Below are 22,185 nucleotides of genomic sequence, written 5' to 3'. Positions count from 1 at the left end.
CATACACCCAAACCCATCAGAAAAATCTTACAGTTTTGTGTATGGTACGTTCATATTGCATCTCAGTTTCTGCATTAAAGTCACGGTAGCATTGCATTGTTGATGTTTTAAAAGATGTGTACAGCCACAGAAATGTAATGAAGATGCTTCAAGTCTTCAAAAACAGGATTGTATAAAGAAAAAGAATGATAATGGAAGATGATTGTATCTTTCCCATAGGTGCGATGGCTAAAACTCTGTGCCTGATGCAGTTCTTTTCTTTGTGTTTCATGAATGTCAGTCTCCTTTAGACACCTGTAGAAAACACACTGGTGTATGTTCTCCACCATGTTTCCTGAGGTCTGCTTCTACTTTATTATGCATGTGAATTAGCAGAACTCTGTAAATAGAGCTTTACATGTGTGTTTTCTGTTGTGCATGATAGTTTAAAACGGTACATTCTGCACAGATCTTGTCAGGCCTACTGAGGGGCCGGCTGAAAACAACACATGTCTGCCAGCTCTCCATTCTAACTAAAGCCATATTTGTCTGCACAGGTGTACTGAAGAGAATAAAGCTGAATACACTGAAATTATAAAGGTATAATGTCAGTCCAACCCTTTTTTCCTCACTCAAATGTTGATCCATGTGCAGTTGAAACGAGTGGGCATTTCATTTTGGTACAATAGCGACACCTGGTGGTTTGAACTGATGAATTCATTGTGTTTGTCCTCATACTGTCCTTGTCTGATCCAGAATGTAATTTTAGCTTGTAGCATTCAACTAAAGATCTGGATGGGTTGATAAAATAATATATACTTTGTGTTTGCATATTTAGATTATTTTGATCTCCACAATTATGTGGTGAATGTAAAAAATTATACATGAATTATATTTTGGAGTTGGAGGATTGGGTTGGGGTTTTAGAAATTTAGGTATGTTAATAATCATTACACAGCCAATTATTTCAGTTTATGTCATTATCTTATTTAGGCTAAAGACAATATTGTGAAATGGCCTTTTTAATAATTAGGACAAGAATGTTGTGAACAAAATATCCCAAGAAATTAGACTGAACATCAGAAAGACAGAGTTCTGTATTTAAAGTGGGTTGTATTTCAAATGAAGGCTTTAGAGTTTGGAAAACAAGGGTGATGATGTGGTACATTCAATTTAGCCTAATTGTAAGACAAAATGTATATACCCATATTCACCTAATGATAGATCTGTACACTTTGCATGCAGAATATTTATCTTTGTAGTTTAAGACTAGCTGCCCATAGATGATTTTAATATACATAATCAAACATGTACAGGACAAATGCATAGAGTTTATGCAATAAAAAGCATTTTTGTAATATTTGTGGCAATTTCACTGATTCCCTACTGTTTCCGAAAAAAAATTAAATAAACAGATGATATTGCACTGTTAACACGCTATTGATCAGGCTGCATTAATAACCCTGTTTTTGTTGTACTCTGTATCATGATCAGTCCTGTAAAAACAAATGGTCCACTTTATTATGAGTAGCCTACACGATTTGAATAGACTGACATAAGTATAACATCGATATTGTTCCACTGTCACAATGGAGGCCACTGCAGAGTCTCTTAGCAACAGACAGCTGTGGGGTTTTAGAATTGGGTGAGTAAATGATTCAGTGACTCATTCATAAAGACAGTCAATTTCTCGCCATCTATTGCATAACGATGCCGTGTGCTTCCACCTACTGGAGGTACCAGGTCACAACACACTTTAGAGTTACTTCAATAGACCTTATTCAGAGCAGCGCCATGACAGGTATAACAGCGAGGCTGTGAGGGATAGACTTACGGTTTTCAATGGCATCTGCTGTAAAAATCTGTAAAAAAAACAACAACATCTACTGAATGTCTACTGTACTATGTCTACTGAAGTTTCTTGTAAATATATTTTTGCAGTGTTTTGTCAGCAGAACAATACAAAAATACAACTATTTTTTATACAACTATAAAAAAATAGGCTATACATCTCTGTCTATCACTCGTTTTCATTCCAGTTAAAAGACGGCACTGCTGTGAATAGGTCTATCTACGTTATTTTTCAACATAGAACTAAGGTGTTTTCTGTGAATGTGCGTGACTTATGATTTATTATAAATAACGAGAAAAATGTAGGCCTATCAAAGTGCAGGAAACGGTAAAACTTTTTGAACTACAAACCAGCGTATATAATTAAGAGAATACATTAAAACACTGTGGTAAGAAACACCAGTTGCAATATCAAGCAGCATAACGGGCTGTTTTGTACAGCTAGAAATACCTGGAATGACACCGGAAGTCAGACAGATTAAAATTACAAATGGCCGCGCCCACTCTTACTTGAAAAAGGTGGATCGCGTCGTGGTGGAGTAGAGTGACAACGAAAAGGACGACTAAAATCTCTAAGAAGTTGTGAAATAACTTAAATTATATTCCACGAATCTCAGAATCACAAGACAAAATACAGAAAGATACGGGGGAAGATTGCTGATGTTATCGATGTTAAGGTGAGATTCTTGAAATCAGGTAAAATGTTCAGTGAGGATATTTAATTGTACAGTGTACAGTACTAACATAACGTACAGCACAGACATTATCTTAATTTCATAATTTCCTTTAACATAACAATTGTTGACCATAAACTGACAATAGAATGTTCGCCTGGTGTGCATGTGAGTTGCCCTAGTTTCGCCAGGTGTGCGACCACGCTCGTCCAATCATATTTGAGCACCAGAGCCAAATTTGACTGAGATGTAGAGCACAAAGACAAATGGTAAGTGATGATTTTGTTGTTGTTGTTGTTGTTGTTGTTGTTGTTGTTGTTGTTGTTGCTGCCAAAATATGAAGCCATTACCGCACTTATTCACAAACATAAGCCATATCTCTCAGCTCTGAGGGTGAATCAAAAAGTTAATGAACCAGTAATGAATCATGATGCTCAATATTAACCGTGATGTGCTATGGAGGCGTATCACGTTTTTAAATGATTTACTCTGTCATGTGCTATGAACTCCAAAGTCATTATGTGTATTTGAGAGCTATGAACCACTACAATTAGCCTACTCTATGCTTCACAGCTTACCATAAAATTAAACAAGCCTCTACAACAAAGAAAATCCATAAACCAATATACAAAGAAAATTCATAAAACGATAATACAGCAGAGCTGTCTATACAGCTACCAGTGTTGTTTAATATGGAAAGATGAAAAATAATATTTGCCCTAATTTGAGTTGTAAATGCATAATAAACCGCAGTTTAATATTTAACAGCTCTGAAACATGTGGCATGGCTCACATGACTTGGAGTTGTCAGTCACAGAGAGCCTGAAGCATCACAGCAGGAGAGGTTTGGCTCAGTGGTGGGAGGCGCTCGGAGAGTCGATTAGTATGCACAGTTGATGTTCTTTTAAGTTAGAACAGCCTTACCATTGCTGAAGGAAGGATTGTTGCGTGAGGAAGCTCAGTTGGTGCTTTTTGACACAACCTCCTGTCACTGGAACATCGTAGTGTTTGCCTCAAATCTTCAAATGACACCCTAAAATGTTTTTCTGGAGGGCAACTTTGATCTTTAGATATACCGCTGTGTTGCTGCCAACAGTTCCTCAGGTAAAGCAGCAATTGTGGTACTTCTATAGGGCGTTAAACTTCTCTTTTAGACACTGAGCTCTACAACTGTGCAGTTCACCATTTTATTCAAATCAGTCCTATTCAAAATGGAAGACGTATGTGTGCAACTACATCTGAAGAAAATGTAATTGCATGTACAGTTTATGACTCATTTAACGTGTTCTTGTGTAACTTGGTCGACAATCCCTGACGATCATTTTCCCGAATTCCCTTCTCCTACATACTGGCCTTGTTGCTTTAGACTGTGGTTCAAAATAACAGTATGACTACTACAGGATCCATTCAGCAGAAGATAGAGCTCAGTTACCATAGTTACTGTTAAACTGCACATATCATAATGCTATTCTCATGAAGGGCTACAGTACAAAAAATATGCAATACCCAATAACATATTTCCAGAGCAAAACAGAAATTGGACTGGGATCCAAAGCTGCTGATAGTGGGAACCTAAAAACAAGAGAATGGAAGAAGAAAAACAGATGGTACAACTCACTACTAAAAATGAAGTCTAAATCAAGGCTTCATGAACCTGTTTTTCAGGATACAAACTAAATTTTCATGTATTTAATTTAAGACTAGATTTAAATGATGCATACAATAATGTATAGAGTTGCAATACAGTAGTCAATCATTTACAATGTTTAGTTGTCTTTTGGTTTCAGCACACAAAATTTGAGTCACATGTTTGTTCTCATGGTTGAACCTCAAATATGCTATTGCAAACTAAAGGAACTTCAACATATAGTTCTAGTGCCTCAAAATCTTTTCATTGCACTGAGGTTACTTTAGGAACTGTTGATGTTCTTTAGAGTTCTGCCAGGAACTTATGGAATCCAACGTTCCTCAGAGAACTGTCCTTTTGGAAAGGATGTCTAGAGTTTCTCCAGAAGGAGGAAATCTGAGGAACCTGAAGGGCGTCTCAAATATCTTTTAATCTTTTGTAACGTGGAATGTAGCAAGACCGAAAACTAAACAAACGCGAACAAGATCTGCACCCCTTCGGCTCGAGTTCCACAAAACTGAATCAAGTTCCCAAACACTTGATGAAGTCCATTGAGATTTCCAACTTTCTAAGGGCACTGACTCACTGCCCTTGGTCCTGTTTCATTAAATTCTTGATGTTCCACTTCTGGCCAGTGCACGAACGCAGGATCAGAGCGTAGCCGAAGTAGACATTAGCCGGCACTACCTCGAGACAGCGTCCTGTAGCTCGGTTGATGATTGATTCATTCTTCAGGGAACAAAAATAAAAAAGAATCATTTTACTGACCAAAGGCAAATCTTTTACAAAGTGCTCTATATAAAACGTGACCTTTTCACCTGTGCAAAGTGCCAAGTTTTCTGGCGTACGCTAGAGACTTTCTCACAGTTCAGGAGCTGTGGGTAGTTGCTGATTTTATCATCCACCACACACCGAGTATCTTCGCCAGTGCTTCCCAGAGGACCCAGGAAAAGATAACCCTCCTTAGTGTAGCGACCCAGCTACAAAATAGACCACAGTGGGGATAATATGAATTTATTCAATTCAGTGATTTGGTAACTGGGTCACTGAGTCATTCAGGGGCATTTTGGCACCCTAAGCTGATAATGTTTGCCAGATAGTTTTTGGCAGTTATGGCTATGTCCATACTGACAATTAATTTATTATAATTATTAGCAGGGTCAGGCACCAGAGCCCATAAGATAACTGGTCAAGAATAGATCTGGGAGTTCTGGCCTCCAGATTGAATTCAAAACAGAAAATAGAGATGTTTTCTTATTTCTTGTCATCTTGTCATTTCATTGCTTAGTTGCAATGAACTCACTTGGCGTAACCTATTTCCTGTGTGCAGAGTGAGCAGGGGTTTAATGGAGGTCAGGTATAGCTGTGAGGAGTGTGACTCTACCTGAGGGCCCCAGCCATGGCAGGGGTGCAGAGTTGCTGTGTGGTTTTCCTTTATGCCCTGGTCCACACACAGATGGGTCACGTTGGTATTGCGAATCTAGAACACATTAAAAAGACCAAGCAGCTGATAGTTTGGCCCGCTTTGTGTTTGTTAATAAGTTATTCTCTCACTATGAAACCTGTTTGGATAAGCCTTTTTATTATAAGACCTAAATAACAATGCTAAAGTGATGGTTCACACAAAAATTTTTACTCACCTGATACCATATCACTTTCTTTCTTCCATGAAACACAAAGGAGATCATTTGAAGAATGTTCAAATTGTTTTTTTTTCTTCTATACAACAGAAGTGAATGGTGAACATTTGGTGCTGTCAAGCTCCAAAAGGGACAAAAAAAGCACCATAAAAAATGTCACAAATGTTGTTCATATGACTTAAACACTATTCCAAGGCTTCTGATGCCATTCAATAGCTTTGTGTGAAGAACAGACTGAAATTCCAGTCAGTTTTGGCAGTTTGGTGTCATAACCTTCACTTAAAGGAGCTGTATGTAAGATTGTGGCCAAAACTGGTACTGCAATCACTGTATCCCCCTTGACTCGAGGTTGCCAGATATGTTGCAGGATCCAGCAGGAACGTAGGCTGCTACAAGGAGCTGCAGCTGTGGTAACTAGAGCAGAGCTGGCAACCCATATGCCGAAACACTACTGACTTCGTGATTGGTAGATAGGTGGAGGGTGGAGCATCAGGCCAAAACACAAGATGACAACATCAACATCAGTTGAGGGCTGCAACTTCACTTTTTAAATGACAATATCCTGGCCGTACTACTGTTGTCAGTGATAAGTATTTGAAATGAACATGATTTCTTAATGTCTAGTGACATATCAGGGCCATTTTATGATTAATTGAAACACATTTCTTACATACAGCTCCTTTAAATTAAATGTTGTGACTATTTTTGAATGAACTATATAAAACTATACTATATAAAACCCGAGAACTGAAGTAAGATGATTGATAAGCCAAATAATGATTTTAAATTTGGTTTACTCCTCACACTATGCAATCGTTTGGACTTTTATAGTGATTTTTGTCACTTTTTTGAGCTTGACAGCCCCAGTCTACATTCACGTTCATTGTATGGAAAAGTGTGCTGAGGACATTCTTAAAAAATAGTTTTTGTTTCATGGTTTGAAGGACATGAGGGTGAGTAAATGATTTTTGGGTGAAATTACCATTTAGCAATAACTAAGTGAAGAAGGTTCTTCCAATAAAGCCTGTGGCAACTGTGTTAATCAAAGACCCAGTGTAAAGGTGCAGTCAATTTATGATTTTTTTTTTTTTTTTTTAAATCTGTTGTCATTAGTGTTTCTATGTATGAAGCACAGTTCACACAGAAGCCACTTTCAAACTAAGCAGCTTTCTGTTGATCAACATGGCGAATCTGCATGACCAAACTGAACTGTTGTGAAATCTGCTTGGGGGAAATATTTTGCCCATGAATATTTGCAGAACAATGGCAAATTTGAGCCACCTTTAGTCATTAGTGACGCTTACTTCTCCATAAAAGAGAGTGTTGTTGTATCTCCTCATCTCTGGATAGATATTGTCAAGGTACCACTCAAAGCTTTTGCACTGGAGTCTTTCCCTGAGCGCTAGTCTCTGGGATACATCTCCATAGTCAATGCCATGGTTCTGTAGAGACAAAAAAGTAAAAGTACAAAATGTTATACTATTTATTATAACCTATTATAATAGTGAAAATATGTTATGCGTTTACCTTCATTGGGAGGTTCCATGCCAAATAGACATTAGATTTGTATTGGTCCATCCAGACTTCTGCCACTCGAAGAGCATTGCGTCTAGTGTGAAAGGCGATGTTGCTGTGGTAGGGCTTTTTTGTTCTGGCAATATGGGCCACTCTGGAACAGGGCAGAACTTCCATGCTGCCCCCACAAAGCCAAACCTGGGATTTGAAAATATACACACACCTATAAACTTCAGTTCTGAAATAATTTTAAAAGGAAAAAAGCTCAAATTCATTTTAAATGAAGGTTCTGTGAACTGAGCGTAGGGAGGCTAAGTTATGAATGCTCTACTTTAGTGGAGGGATGTGGGTGGCATACTAACCCTGATTCCCAGCTCTATATTTTCGCCTCCATACACGTCCATCCCAGCATCCAGAAGGCCCAACTCCCCAAAGTATTTGCGGTTTACCACAAAAGAGCAGCCTATCATTGCGGGCGTCCTAAAAATACAGATTTTACACTTTGTATTTTCATGATCATATTTTCAATTATGATTTATTCTCTGATATACTGATTAATTAATGAAAAAAATGATGGTCAATATTGATGAATAATTATAAATAATTGAAAATAATATGAAATTAAAAGCAGTGAAAAATAAAATGTATTTTTTAAAATGTTTTTTAAGTTATATTTTTTAACATATTCTTATTTTATTTATTTTTCATTTTTGTTTTATTTCAAACTGATTTTTGGTTTATATGGGATATGTGAATTCACAAATTTTTCACAGGAATTCTTTATTGTGAGATATTTTTGCATTTAAGAGAATATAGTAAGCACTTTTACACTGTATTAAGACCACTTGTAACCGTCCATTAGATTTTTTGTGTTATCTCTGCTCTGAACTGTTGGTGAAATTGCTGAATTGCAGTGCCAAAGGTACACAGTGTGAAACAATACTGTGCTAGAATATTGTAGTGAATTGTTTAGCAACAGAAAACCAGTCACAAACTAAACAATGCGTACCTCATTATATATTATTAATATGCTTTGTACAGACCCATATACTTTCTATGCACTCTGTTTAGCATCAGCCTAAGAGTGAAACACTTGAAAATGTTCCCATGAATTATCCTTCTATTCTTTGTATTCTTTTCTTTCTTTTTTTTTGTTCCAGAAAATTTAAGATGACCCGAGCAGATACATGAGGTGACAAACTTGTGTCCTGTACCTAAACATATGTATAGTGTGAAATTTTGCCACCTGGCTACCCAATATTAATTAATAACCCATAGTATGAACAATGTGAAACCCAGGATTGTGTTCAGAATGTGAAAAGTCCAGTAGGATCATACCTGATAGGTGCAGAAGTGTCCCCTTCATCCCACCACTGTTTCGGTGGGCTAATGTACATACACCAGAGCTCCCAGTTATAGCCGTGGCCTGAGTTCTCATAACGTTCCAACTCAAACGTCTCGTCTTTAATGTTATCTATTGACGGCAGGATGATTCTCTTGTGGTTCTCCTTGATTCTAGACAGAACTGGTTCAGCCCTGACAAGGGGATGTAGAGGTTAGAATCAATATAAGCAAAGCTGAGTTTCACAGTGCTAACAACACTTCTTCAGCTCTGCTGTGGAGCTAAATCTAATCCTGGCTTGAGAATGTGTTAGTGTGTGTTTCTCACCTCATCAGCCAATTAGATGGACCTACAGAGGGCACATGAACCCTGTTTACACATAGTATTAAAATCTGTTCCATCTGAACTGAAGCACACAGCACTAAATATAGGTGTGAAGTGAACAGGGTCCGCAACGCTTAATGGTCTGATTACAGAAAACCCATTTGAAGGTAGTCAAAAAAATCATGTGACGACATTGAGGGAAAAACAACAACATTTAAATCAGCCCAAGATGGTATGGTCTTAAGATGCTGGTCTTAGTTGCTCTCAGGTTAGTTTTAGAGGGTATTGAACCACTTTCAGATGGTCCTAAACCAGTTAAAACACCAGTTCTGCAAGGCTGGGAGTTCAGCTAGAGTAGACCTTCTGAAGGACCAGCTTGGCTAGGATGCAAGACCATCTTAAACCAGCTAAACCAGTTTAATCCAGTTAAAACCTGCAAACCAGTTTATTCCCTAGCGACTGACACTAGAGACTGCAGTCTTTAGTGTCCTTGTTATCTCGCCCACCTCCCATGCCGGAGATGCCGGTTCGTGTCCCGCTTGGAACGGGGAGAATAGGACCAGAGGGGTTACATAAAGCTTCGAAAGAAAATAATTGTGTTTGGTTTTAGAAAATTGTCTACATTACTAAATATGTTTTAGAGAAAAGATTTTTTAGTTTGTTTGTTTTTCCCAATATTTTAGGCTATGCTTTTTCTTTCTTTATTTTGACTTCATAAACACTTTACCACTAACAAAATGATTAATGCATGAAGTCACATATTTAGAGACCCTCCACTTTATATCCAATCAGAAGTAACAAGAAACATTTTATATGCATGTTCCTATTTGTTGTAAACAGCTGTCTGTCTCAGCTGAAAACTTGTGTTTAGATCACCCAAGACTGATGTTAATACCAGTTGTAAACAAGGCCTGAGGAGTCAAAGTGAGAGTAAGAGCATCTATAAAACCAGCAGCATCGCGTAGCAAGTGCTAGATTCTCACCATGCCGGCGTGAACTCAACATGGGCATCAAAGAAGCCAGTCACCTCCCCAGTGGCCACTTTCCAGCCCTCGATGCGAGCTCGGATGAGGCCCTCTCTCTTCTGATTGCGCACTATTTTGATAAGACCCGGGTAGCGCTTGTTGACGTACTCTTCCAGTGGCCCTTTCAGTTGCACTGTCATGCATAAACACACACACATAAACGGTAAAAGAGGGTGAAATCTCGTTTCATGGTGCATGAGTGCTCATCGCTGTGTTTAAACCACACCAGAGGGATTGTCTCTTACGCCAAAACTCTTCCTTGCCTTTGATCTGTGCTACGGGGATCCACACCATCCCCCTGGAAAACACATTCTTGGAAAGTGTTCCCTTTCCCCACGTTAAACACTGTCATCTGCATTCCCAGTGACAAACTGTGAATCACTGACATTATGAGGACAGAAATGGGTGTTTTTCTCGCCTGCCCCCTCATTTTAGCAAATGCTGGCTTTTCCCCCCTGCGCTGATGGACGCTTGGCCCTCCGCCACCGGCTCATGCCAACAATGTGATGGAAATTGAACTGTCTCTCTAGGAAGGCCTGAGCACACACTTTGATACAATAGACAAGCATGGCCATGCGCAACGTGAGCAAAGGGTGCTTTAGCGAAATACTCCAGTTTATCAGTGTTGACACTCGCGCTCAAATACAGCACAATAGATTAAACTCTGTCAGAATGGTTTAAGAAACTAGATTTTTGCATTTTCTACTTGCTATGTGGATTCTAAGGCGTTCTTATGAGTTTTTAGTTCATTACTATACAGTTGCAAGGAGGTTGGAGGTGATTATTTGTTGGTTTTCTTAATGGTCCAAGGCAAAAGAACCCAGCCATCTAATGGTGTGTTCAAGTCCTTTCGGACGTTCAGTTAAATGCACAAGGCCCCCACAATGTCATAATTAAGGGTGGATTTTCTTTGATCCCAGAGTTTATTGGGGTCATGTCAGTGAGAAAACCTGGCAGATACAATGGGTGCAGCATCTGTAGTTGACAGTAAATTGGTTAAAATGTATGAAATTACTATTTGATAGTATTGTACAGTTAAGAACAATTCAGTTCACATTTCCTTTAGAAATGGGATTTTTTTTTAAACGCACACACTCTTGATGCACATTCATTATCCATCATTGTAGAAGTAGAGTTAAAAAACCTTGCTGTATTTTTTGTAGAAAAGGTACATTGACATAAAAAAGGTACATTGACATCTTGCTCCAATCAGAGTTATTTGAACGCACTGACATTTTAATTACGACTTCCCAACTTGATTTTTTCAAACCAAACCAAAAATTTGAATAACCACTAAATATGTTTTTGTAGCTTGTTGATTAAAGCCAACATTATCTTACCGTCATCACTGTTGTCATCCACCAAGATGATCTCCTTTAGAAGATGAGCCGGTGTGTGGTTGACAGCTGAATGAACCGAGCGCAGGATGACGGACAACGCCTCATTTACGAAGATGAAGATGATGGAAATCTGTGGCAGGTCACGGGGATAAAAGGCCTTTTTGCATCTATAAAAACACACATAGTACATGGAGATTGACAGAAGATCTTCTCAATATCTTTGAAACAAATCACCTCCTTAAAGCTTTGGTGCGCTAGAATTTGTGAACCCTTTCATTTCCTAACAGAAGTAAAGCCACGTCTGGCTTTGCTTATTTGCACATTTTCACTGTAACAATTACATAGCTCAAATATGAAGCTTATTTATAGAATCTCATTTAGTCGAACTTAGAAACAGTAAATTTCACTTTCCTCTCCTCTCCAGTCTTGGTATATGGAAAATCTAATATGCAAATGGTTTTAGACATTCTAGATACATTATAACAATACATTTTTGTTAATAAATGACAAATATAAAAATGTATAAAAGATTATGTCTCATCTTTGCTGGTCAGTTACATCAACGAGCAACTGTAAAAAAATAATAGATATTTTCAAGATAAAAGAAAAAAGTCACTGGTACTAACTTGCTGGGCCGATAATCTGGAATAGATCTATCCAGAGAGATTTTGTCACTCAGAAATGCATTGTAGCCATATTTCTCCCTCAGGTATTTGGCCTCTTTTTCCTCTGTCGGTGTAAGTGTGGCTGGTATACCTCCTCTACCTCGGCCTCCAAAACCTTCGATGAGTCCAAGAGAATTGGACAAACCTATTCAGCATAAATGATTCAATTAAGTAAATGGCTTTCTTGTTCCGTGAAAAGGCATTTTTGTTAATAATACTATGATCAGACTTTACGTATTTACAGTATGTATACTTTGTGGAGCTGTTTGTGATAAAGGAGATACCATTCAATTGTCTGTACACCACATCTTCCAGTGATCCCAGTCTTTTCAAGAGCACATCATGAGTGATGCTCGTCTCCTGAGCAGATCCATTCAGATACGTCTGTCCTCTCGCATCAGCAGCCGCCTGTTGACCAAAGGCTTTGGTTGTGCGTAAATTGCACTTGCCCCAAAAAGTGATGAAGCCAGCCACCGTAAACGCATTCAGCACCAGTAAGATTTTCCATCTTCTCATCACAAAGGCCATGAAAAATGTTGGTGTTCGGAATCCAGAGAATCGCATCTTGAAAGACATTTCATACACAAATTTAACTTGTGATGTTTACTGAACTGATGGTCTATTATTTGATTGATAGACACAGTAGAAGAGACAGGAAATCGACAGGAGACTAGGAAAATGACCTGAGCTTGACTCAAACTAGGTCTACCGAGAGGCATGGCTAGCAATCACACTGCCCACGTCATCAAGACAATATTTTAGGTATGTATATTCTGTGGAATATTTGATTCTGATTGGTCAATCGGTCCATTCAGCAGTTAAATATTTTTTAAATAATGGCACTGCACTCTAGTGTAACGCTGTAAAATGACTGTGAAACAGATATCATATATGCCGATGCTACTTTTGTGTGTGGACCCTTTTCACAGACTGTGATGACGCGTTTTAACGGTCATCAACAAAGTAGCCTAAATCCTGCAAAGTCTAATGTACATTTATAACACTATCCTTTGTATTATATTACATTTGCATCAAATTACAAAAAAAATATTTAACGCTGTTGTGAGGGTGTTTCTAATACAGCGTCTATGAAAGTGATGGTAAAATTGATATCTTTCTCTCTTCTGGTCTGACTGCCTTTATCAATCTCGCTCTATTTTTTTCCTCTTTTTGAAAGTTGTAAAAACACAATTGTGACCCTGGACCACAAAACCAGTCACATGGGTCAATTTTTTTAAATTGGGATTTATACATCACCTAAAAGCTGAATAAATAAGCTGTCCATTGATGTATGTTTTTTTTTTTTTTTTTTTTTTTTTTTTTGGATAGGACAATATTTGGTCGAGATACAACTATTTGAAAATCTGGAATCTGAGGGTGCAAAAAAAAATCGAAAAATGCGCGATTGTGCTGCATTCCCTCACAAAAATAAATGTTTTATAGAATAGAATAGAAACGGCAGAAAATGTACTAAATATCTTCATGGAACATGATCTTTACTTAATATCCTAATGATTTTTGGCATAAAAGAATAATGTATAATTTTGACCCACTATAATGTTTTGTTGGCTATTGCCACAAATATACCCGTGCTACTTGTGACTGGTTTTGTGATAGGGTCACAATTGTGGAGTTCTTCTTTTGCTATTTGAGCAAATGGGAGCACAAAAAAATAATAATATAGTCTCTTATTCACCGCTCTAGAAGTTGACCTAGCTATGACGACTTCCGCTTCTGAGAAACCCATAAATGTGAAGTGAAAAGGGTCCATCGTATCACTCCGCAGTCTCTCTATGGTCATATAAGCGCCAATTAGAATAATTAATTGACTTCATCTTTCAACTCAAAACGGTTATTATGTTTATGTTAAAAGGCCTCAGATGAGTATACTTTTGTGGGGAACATAAAACTTTTGATACATGACTGGATGGATTCAGGGTCCCCAAATCCACGGACTGTTTGAGAGATCGATAAGAGGGAGGATATTAATAATAATAATATACAAACATATTTTAATAGCCCATTATTCCGTCTTCTTGCTAAACTGATTGTTGACCAGACATCATGGACTATCTACAAGTAATCAAATAACTTAACCCAATTGGTCAATATTTCCATTGTCCATGTAGTCCAATGTAGTTAGCAGATCATTGTCACAAAATAAACCATTTCAAGGCGATAATGACCGACTCAACCTACAATAAACTGTCATTTTTTCCATTTATAATTCTCCACTGCTTATGTTCCTAATAATTTCATATTTTGTTTCTTAACATTATTTAACATTAGCCTACCTATAATTTCTTCTGTCTAAACGGTCAGGCTTAACCGTCTGTAAATGCACCTTTTCATAACACCCAAAAAATATGTTCAGGTAGGCAGTTCACTAGCCTTTAGGTTTTAAGACACAGGCTTCTAAATTAGACCTCTAGCCTACATTTGAATCTTCATACCCAACTGCTTTATCTGACCAAAAGCAAATGTAACTGACAACTTGAGTCATCGAGACTGTTCTTGCGATACTTGATATTCGTCTGTTATAGTTCATTGAAGAAATTTACCATTACCACTTACCATTTCGGATTGGTAAAATGCATCCTGCACTTGAGCATAGTGGAGTCCGCCTGTGCGCTTTCATCCGTATTCACAGGTTCTTAAGAATAAAATCCACATGGGAAATGTATTTACATATTTAAAAGAGTCACAGCAAAGGTCCTTAACTGCAGTCATTCATCATAAGACATCTGTCAGTCAGATTCAAGAAGTCTTCAATGACAAACACAGCTGTTCTTTGCTAGAAATAATGTCAAAATATGTTTCGAGAGGTCAGGCTTAACCTGTGTGTTTGCCCTGGATAAGCAAATGTAAAATCCCTTCACCTCAGATACGAGACTCCGCAGACGCAACATCATCTCCAGCCGGATTCATCCACATCAAGCGCAGTGCTCATTGTAAGCGCTATTTCATATCGCGCTTTTATGTGATGGTCCTTCCGTGCAAAGATGATTCCGGAGCAGCCCGCATCTCGTGCCATCCACACTGTTTTCTGCAGTTAATGTGTCCTGTTAAATCGTTTTGTCCACATAATGCTATAGCGCCTCGGATGAGACTGATGGAAAACACGGAGTGGACGAAGCATGTGGAGCTTTGTGGAAACACAGAGCTCCTCACGCTCACGCACCACTCAACTCTGTTCACCTATGATTTATACATTCAAAGAAGATACATTACAAAGAAGATAATTACTTCCAGACTTAACATGTTTCTAGTCTAGTAGTTAATATGACGTGTTTTGAGTCTGTTTGTAGAACTGAAAGGAACACTGTAAAAATTAAGATAGGCTGTCTTGAGGCACTATTTGGGGTAGATTGGCTCATTGGTGGAAGGAACCCTCTGGAGAATCAATGCATCTTTGTGGACTATGGAGAAATCATAGTCTTTGGAGTTCTTGCATGAATGTATATGGGTTCCATCTTTAAGTTCCTAACCAAGAACTCCTCTTTTTGAAAAGGTTCCTGCTTCTTCAGGAGGTGCCTCGAGTAGCCTAGTATATTTTCATATTTACAGTAAAAATCATGTTGTTCCAAATCTGTGTGGCTGTATTGTTTCCCTAAAACAAGAATGGAGAAATTTTGCAGGATGTCCAAGCGGTTCTCTTCCATACAGTGAATATGAATGGGAACTGCAGACATTGACCAGCAAAATAGAAAATAAAAGTAGTTCATGCAGTGAGTCTTCTGAATCCACATTCACTAACCGTGTATGCACACAAATTTGTGTGTAAAATCTGCATACAAATGCATACTAACTTTAGTACTAAAATTTACAACTACAACAAAAATGTAGGAACAGCTAAGATCACATAGATGCAAAAATCACATAGGCCTACTCTGGGTGGCCTTTTAAGCATGTTAAGATTACATTTTATACAGAAATTATTTCATCATATCAGTGAAAGAGTAAGGTGTGTTATAGCCCACGCTGCGATTGTTTGTCTGCATAAAAAGCAGATATGTGTATGTACAGCTAGCTAAGTTTTAAAAGGTTTGAAGCTATAAATGTGTTTTGTTGTGTGTGTATGAACTGTCTATTTAGAATGACACACTTGGCATTGCTAAAGGATCTTGCTGTGCATGCTCGCAGGCGACAGCGCATCTTTAGAGAGCTCCATGTGTTTACTCAGAGTGCTGGAAGGCAGTAAAAAAGGTTATGCGGAAAGCCCTTATACGGATATAGTTTGGGCTTGTTTATGCAAATCATTTGGAATACTCCACATTCATTAACATTTGAAAGAGATTAAGAACCATTTTACATGCATAAGCACATGTTGTGAATTAGGCCACATTTTTTGAGAGAAGTTCTCCTGTGTGTATACATTCAAATAATCCACGCAATTATTAGTGAATGAGAGCCATTATACTAGATATCGGATCTCATTTGTGCCCTGCATTATCCAAGTTTGATGACAAAGCCATCAAATGTTTTAGTCTTGTGAACAACTGATATTGACGTCAAACCTTGTGTAACGTGTTTTTTGATGCTAGCACAAACAGAACAGGTGCTGTGCCTAATTTGGACTCCCTGCCAAATGATTGCCCCCTTGTGGAATGCCTAATCCTACCCCCACCCCCCACCAATTTGGCAAGCTTTGGAAACACTGATGATGACAGAAATTAATTTTTTGAAAAACTATTCTTTTAGAACATGCTTAGGCAAGCATGTTGTATTTACAGCACAGTAGGGGATTGTTTCATTCACACTCACAGAGGAGGAGATGGGTCTTAGGTGTGGGATTTTGAAGTCTTAAAGGAAACTTCTAGAAGCATCATATTTGATTGCCTCCCGTATCCATTTTGCAACTCACTCACTCACTCACTCACTCACTCACTCACAGCATTGACCAAGAGTAGCACTGAAATCTGACCCTAATTCTAAACTTATAGTAACCAGGAAGACATTTTTTTAAAATCCATCCATCATGTATAGGTAACCACTTAAACGAAATGTATTTTGAAGGTTTATTTGAAGCTGTCGACTTCAATGTACATAGCTGTATGGGTTGTTCAGTGGTTTTCCTCTCTGTTGCACCTTTAAATTCCACGAGTTTAGGAGGAAATAGGTCACCCATATAGCCCAAGGAATTGATGTGCCTGGCCGCATAGCGGTAACTTGGTAGATCTCGCCACACTAACATTATTCCCCTGCATGCATGGTGAGTCTTCACACAACTGCATTATATGACCATTATATGACCCTTTGTTCTTCGAAAGAACTGACATTCTTGTTCTTGATTACTTGATAAACAGGAAGTGGCATAATGAGGTTGAATACTAAGTACAAAGATGAAAGTATAAGGATGGGAGGAACCCAATAGATGAAAGTGCACTAAAAATACTTCAGGGAGCCACACCCATAACAACATCATCCTCTGACTCAGGCCAGTTTGATTGGGTCATTTTGTGATCAGCATGTTTTGATGAGAATATTGTGTTTTATTTTTATTCCATTTACCATTTACCATTTTATGTTCCAATGAACCAGATTCAAGCCAAATACAGCTTTAGTCAGCAGGAAATCAAAACTGACCTTATAGGCTACTTTATTTGCACTCATTTCTGGTCTTATGGTCAACAATTTCTCAGTGCACATTATTCCCCCAAAAAAATAAAAGTTTGTCTTTCTTTCTACGGAGCCCCTGACATTGACATTGTGGCCATGAATTAAATTAATTCCCTCGTTTTAGGTAAATTGTGGGCACTTGTTCTAATTTCTTTAATCATTTTAGTTAAATTGTGGTTTAACCCCATTAAAGCGAGGCAAATTAATTAGTACAACATGGCCACAATTTAGCTAAACTGAGGAGGCAAAAAAGTATGTGTGCATGGTTTAACTATCAAGAGAGCAAATTAATCAAATGTGGCCGTGTCGTGGAAGTATCTTTCACCAACCTGTGGTCATTTTTCTGCCTCTAAAATAATTTTTCTTTTTAACTGACATTATAAGTCCCATACTAATTCAATATCTTGATACACCTGGAAATACAAAATATTTCTTGATACACCTGGAAATACAAAAGGATACAACAAAACAACAGCATTTCCCTTTCACTTTAACATTTTATTAAGAGAAGTATGGTGTTAGTTAGTGACAAGTTGATTTCAGTATTTGCTAAGGCACTGAGATATGGTGTAGTGGTCTAAAACGTCCATCTAGTGTAGAAGCACAATATAAAAGGAGCATGTCAAACGCAAAAACGTGTTCTGTGTGAAAAGCGGTATTGTCAGCAAAGTCGCGCACAGCAATATGAAGACAAGACTGTCAACAACTTTAGAACAGTTGATTGCAACACTATTCGTAGTTATTTACAGTTTGCCGTATTTCCTATGAATTTGTATTCTACAATCTCAATCTACGTCTTTGAACAGTCTGCTTACACCCCTGGTATGTTTAGACCTTCTGGCCTTCATGCTTACTTTTTTCAAATAATCATACGTTTTTGTACGATTCACATCGTACGAATTCATATGTAATCGCCTCCTTGTAACATAGCTACATTTTCCCATGAGATCGGCTTGTCTGTATCTTGCTGTTGAACAGACTTGTGGACTATTTGTGGGGTGTAACAGTCATGTGCTCAGCTGTGTGGATCTGAATAATGAAATAGCTTCATCAAAATAGAGCTCTTGAAGGAGAGGGAAGGGGGTTGGACTGAGAGGGCAGGTGTTCATTTGTAAATAGTGACTTTTTCCTCATCTGGGACTTTCTCAAATGAGGTCAGCAGCAAATGGGTGAAATTGGGCAATGGTTTGTGAGAATAAGTTGCTGATAGCTGCTACTTTATTCCCAAAGTAAGTGATGCAGTTTACAGAGGTAAGTGATAACAGAAAGCAGCAGATTGGTTGATAGAGAAAAGATGAAAACACATACGGTTTGTGAAAAATAAGGTCTTTAAAAAAGAGTTCTGAACCTTTGTACCTTTGTTTTTCAGAGTGCAGGGAACCTACTTGAAATTTCCACTCATCATTTTTCTGTGTTCAATGATGTGTTATACAAAATAACGTTTCCACGGCCTCACATTTACACTTATCTCAGGCTATAACGTTTGTGTCTAAAGTTTGTTCCGGTCTGTCTGACTTCGCCAGGTTGTCTGTCACAACAGCCTAGTACAATAATATGCTGTCAGAGTCTGTCTGGGAACAGCTTCAAAATCTAATTTAGTATGCCAAGCATGCATCTCCTCAACCATTTGTTTAGTTTACTCCTTAAATTGGCAGTAAATTTAGTTTGCTTGCCGTAATACTCAAGGTATTGGTCTATTATGGTGCTCTGTGAAATCTCAATGTGATCATCGAGAGTATTATACTTTTTTTATTATTCACAGGTGGTGTGTTTTGACCCAGTTTCAGTGTCTAGCTAGTCTTATAGCTAGCTTCTGGTTCAGAGACTGAATTAAGCCTCTAATATTTGAAGAAAGATGCTAAGATGTATTACTGTGAGTTTAGCAAGAGGTTTTTGACACTGGGTCAGGATCAGACCTCCTCACGCTTTCTGCAGTGGTCACAGCACTAATTCTGTTCGAAGCTTTAATGCATTTGGTCTGCGTCAGGTCTGTCATCTATAAGGTCGGCGTAGCTCTCCATTCAGCAGCTTGCTGTCAGGCTGATTGTTCTTATGCTGTCAGCAGCAGTCATGTTGTGCCGGCACTGCATTCTAATCCCAGCACACTGTGTGACTCATGTACTTCTCTGAAGTTAGTGATAGATCAATAATTTCATCAGTTCTCTTTTCCTCTTAAAGCATGATGCAGCTAAGTGGTTAAAGCTCTTAAATTGCCTTTTTAGAAGGGCTATCAAGACTTAAATTGAATAAAGGCACTGGTTGGATCTGTTATACTTAGTCACCAAGTTAATGTTACATCCCAAGGCTTTACGTTAAAATGAGCAACAGCACTGCAATTCTCTTTGATTTAAGACTTACTGTGATAGAGGAAAGTCATGGTTATCTACAAATAAACTTTTATGGGTTATACATATTTGTTTTATAATGGGAATGGTTGACACATAGAATTGCATCAAATAATTATAGATGTGTGTTATATGTTAATATTAATTTATTATTAACATTTATTATGTATTAATAACAATATGTTTGGACTAAAACTATGTATTTCTGTCCGTTACCATTTCTATTTTAATGTTTTGTTTTTACTGTTTAAATTTCGCTAAAATGTTTCAGTAGCAGGTTCCATTGTGACAACATGCCCCTGCATTGTCACAATATGTCTTCGGTGAACTCCATTTGTTTTCTGGGCGATAATTATTTTATTTTATTTTTGTAGCAAAGACGTTAAAGGAGAACTCCAGTCAATTTTAACATTGAGCTTATTTTTTTGTAAATTTGGAGTGCTGTCAATATAGAGAACAACGACAAAAATCGGTGTTGCCTACACCATGTTATCCTCTTTTTAAAAATTGCACCCTGTTGACTTCAATGGGGCAAGTTTTAAACCTGCTTTTAGCCTCTTAACATCCTTGATGTGCCATTACAAGTGCCCAGCTAATGTGAGTGATTCCTTCAGAGTGATCACGGGTGAATCTGACTGCAGTAGATGTGAAAGATATTAATAAAAATTATGTTATTTCAGCCAGCGCACATACCTGTGTTTACATCCTGTTTTCGGTCGAAGTCCATAGTAATCGATTGTCGAGTTCACGCGCGTGATCATAGGTAACTAAACCTATGCGTGTGAACTCGACAATCGATTACTATGGACTTTGACCGAAAACAGGATGTAAATACAGGTATGAGTGCTGGCTGAATTATTATCATTTTTATTCATATCTTTCACATCTACTGCAGTCAGATTCACCCTTGTTCACCCCGAAGGAATCAGTCACATTAGTTGTGCACTTGTAATGACACATCAAGGATGTTAAGAGGCTAAAAGCAGGTTTAAAACTCGCCCCATTGAAGTCAACAGGGTGCAAATTTTAAAAAGAGGATAACACGGTGTAGGCAACACCGATTTTTTTGTCGTTGTTCTCTGTATTGACAGCACTCCAAATTTACAAAAAAATGAGCTCAATGTTAAAATTGACCGGAGTTCTCCTTTAAGTAAACCCTCTCTGTGAAATAAAGTGTAACAAATATCCTCTGTCTCCCCAATGTGGAAAAGAAAACAATTACAAAAATAAACAATATAATTAATAAAAACAATTAATCATATTTAATAATGTACTCATTAAGGTCGTTGAATGGGTTATTGTTAGTCAGTTAGAGAAATATATGTCCACAAATCAGGACAAAGCACTGAGACCGCTCTTTGACCTTCTAACTTTTGCTGACACACGTACATGCAGCATTTTCGTTTTGTTAGACATTAGTGCTGCTTTTGACAGTATAAGTTATTCCATTCTCCTTGAAAGGATGTGTGTGTGTGATTTGACATCTCTGGTGCTGTGTTTGATTGGTTTAAATCTAAATCCAGTATGTTGGGGGGGAAATAAATCTGAACCAACATTTGGTTACAGCAGGGTGTCCCACAGGGGTGGGGTCCATTTTGTTTAGCATATATACAGTGTGTTGCCTCTTGGATAGATCATTCGTAAGTTTGGTCTGGGGTTTCATTGTTATGTTGACAATACAATGATTTATGCCAGTGCGCACCCTGACCTTAACTCTTCCAATACAGTTAAAATAATAATAATAAATAAAAGCCTGGATGCAAGAACATTTTGCAACCTCTCACTTGTAGTTTGGTTCTCTTGGTTCTTTTGGCTCAGACCAAAAAAAGAAAATAATACATTTAGTCCTGGTTTGACTAGTGTTCATGCGGTCATTTTTAACACTGAACCTAAGGATACAACAAAAAAACAAAAATGTTTTTTATGTTATATATTTTGAGATGCAACTTGTCGGATATCCAAAACAAGGCTGTGTGCTGGGCTAAATGTGCTCGCTGTATGTAAGTACACATGATGGTATATAATGGAGTTGACAACTCGCGAAGAGCTTATAAAATGTGTAAAGGAGTCAAAACAGCGGCAGAAATCCTTCTGTCACACATACAAATGAAGATCTGCTGCAAGGAGACGTGGTTCTGATGCCTTTACCGAACTGTGATGTGATGTGTCTATATGACAAGAAAAAACAGGTATGCTTGAGCATTCTGTCCTTTTTAGGGTCATATCTTGTGACATCATA

General features: G+C 37.9%; 1 protein-coding gene across 1 annotated transcript; it reads right to left on the bottom strand.

The window, feature by feature from the left end:
- Positions 1-4,713: 4,713 nt before the first annotated feature.
- galnt17 (polypeptide N-acetylgalactosaminyltransferase 17) lies at positions 4,714-12,546 on the bottom strand (the record flags this gene model as incomplete). Its single annotated transcript, XM_081369903.1, has 11 exons — positions 4,714-4,860; positions 4,950-5,111; positions 5,516-5,611; positions 7,076-7,213; positions 7,299-7,484; positions 7,649-7,766; positions 8,625-8,822; positions 9,936-10,110; positions 11,318-11,484; positions 11,944-12,127; positions 12,267-12,546. The coding sequence occupies 11 exons, from the start codon at positions 12,544-12,546 to the stop codon at positions 4,714-4,716; spliced, it is 1,851 nt and encodes a 616-aa protein (XP_081226029.1).
- Between the last annotated feature and the right edge of the window lie 9,639 nt (positions 12,547-22,185).

This window comes from Scardinius erythrophthalmus, assembly GCF_964197995.2.
Source record: "Scardinius erythrophthalmus genome assembly, chromosome: 7".
In the NCBI taxonomy this organism is placed as follows: Eukaryota; Metazoa; Chordata; class Actinopteri; order Cypriniformes; family Leuciscidae; genus Scardinius; species Scardinius erythrophthalmus.
The sequence above is the reverse complement of the archived record's forward strand: the minus strand, read 5'-3'. Positions and strand labels throughout refer to the sequence as shown.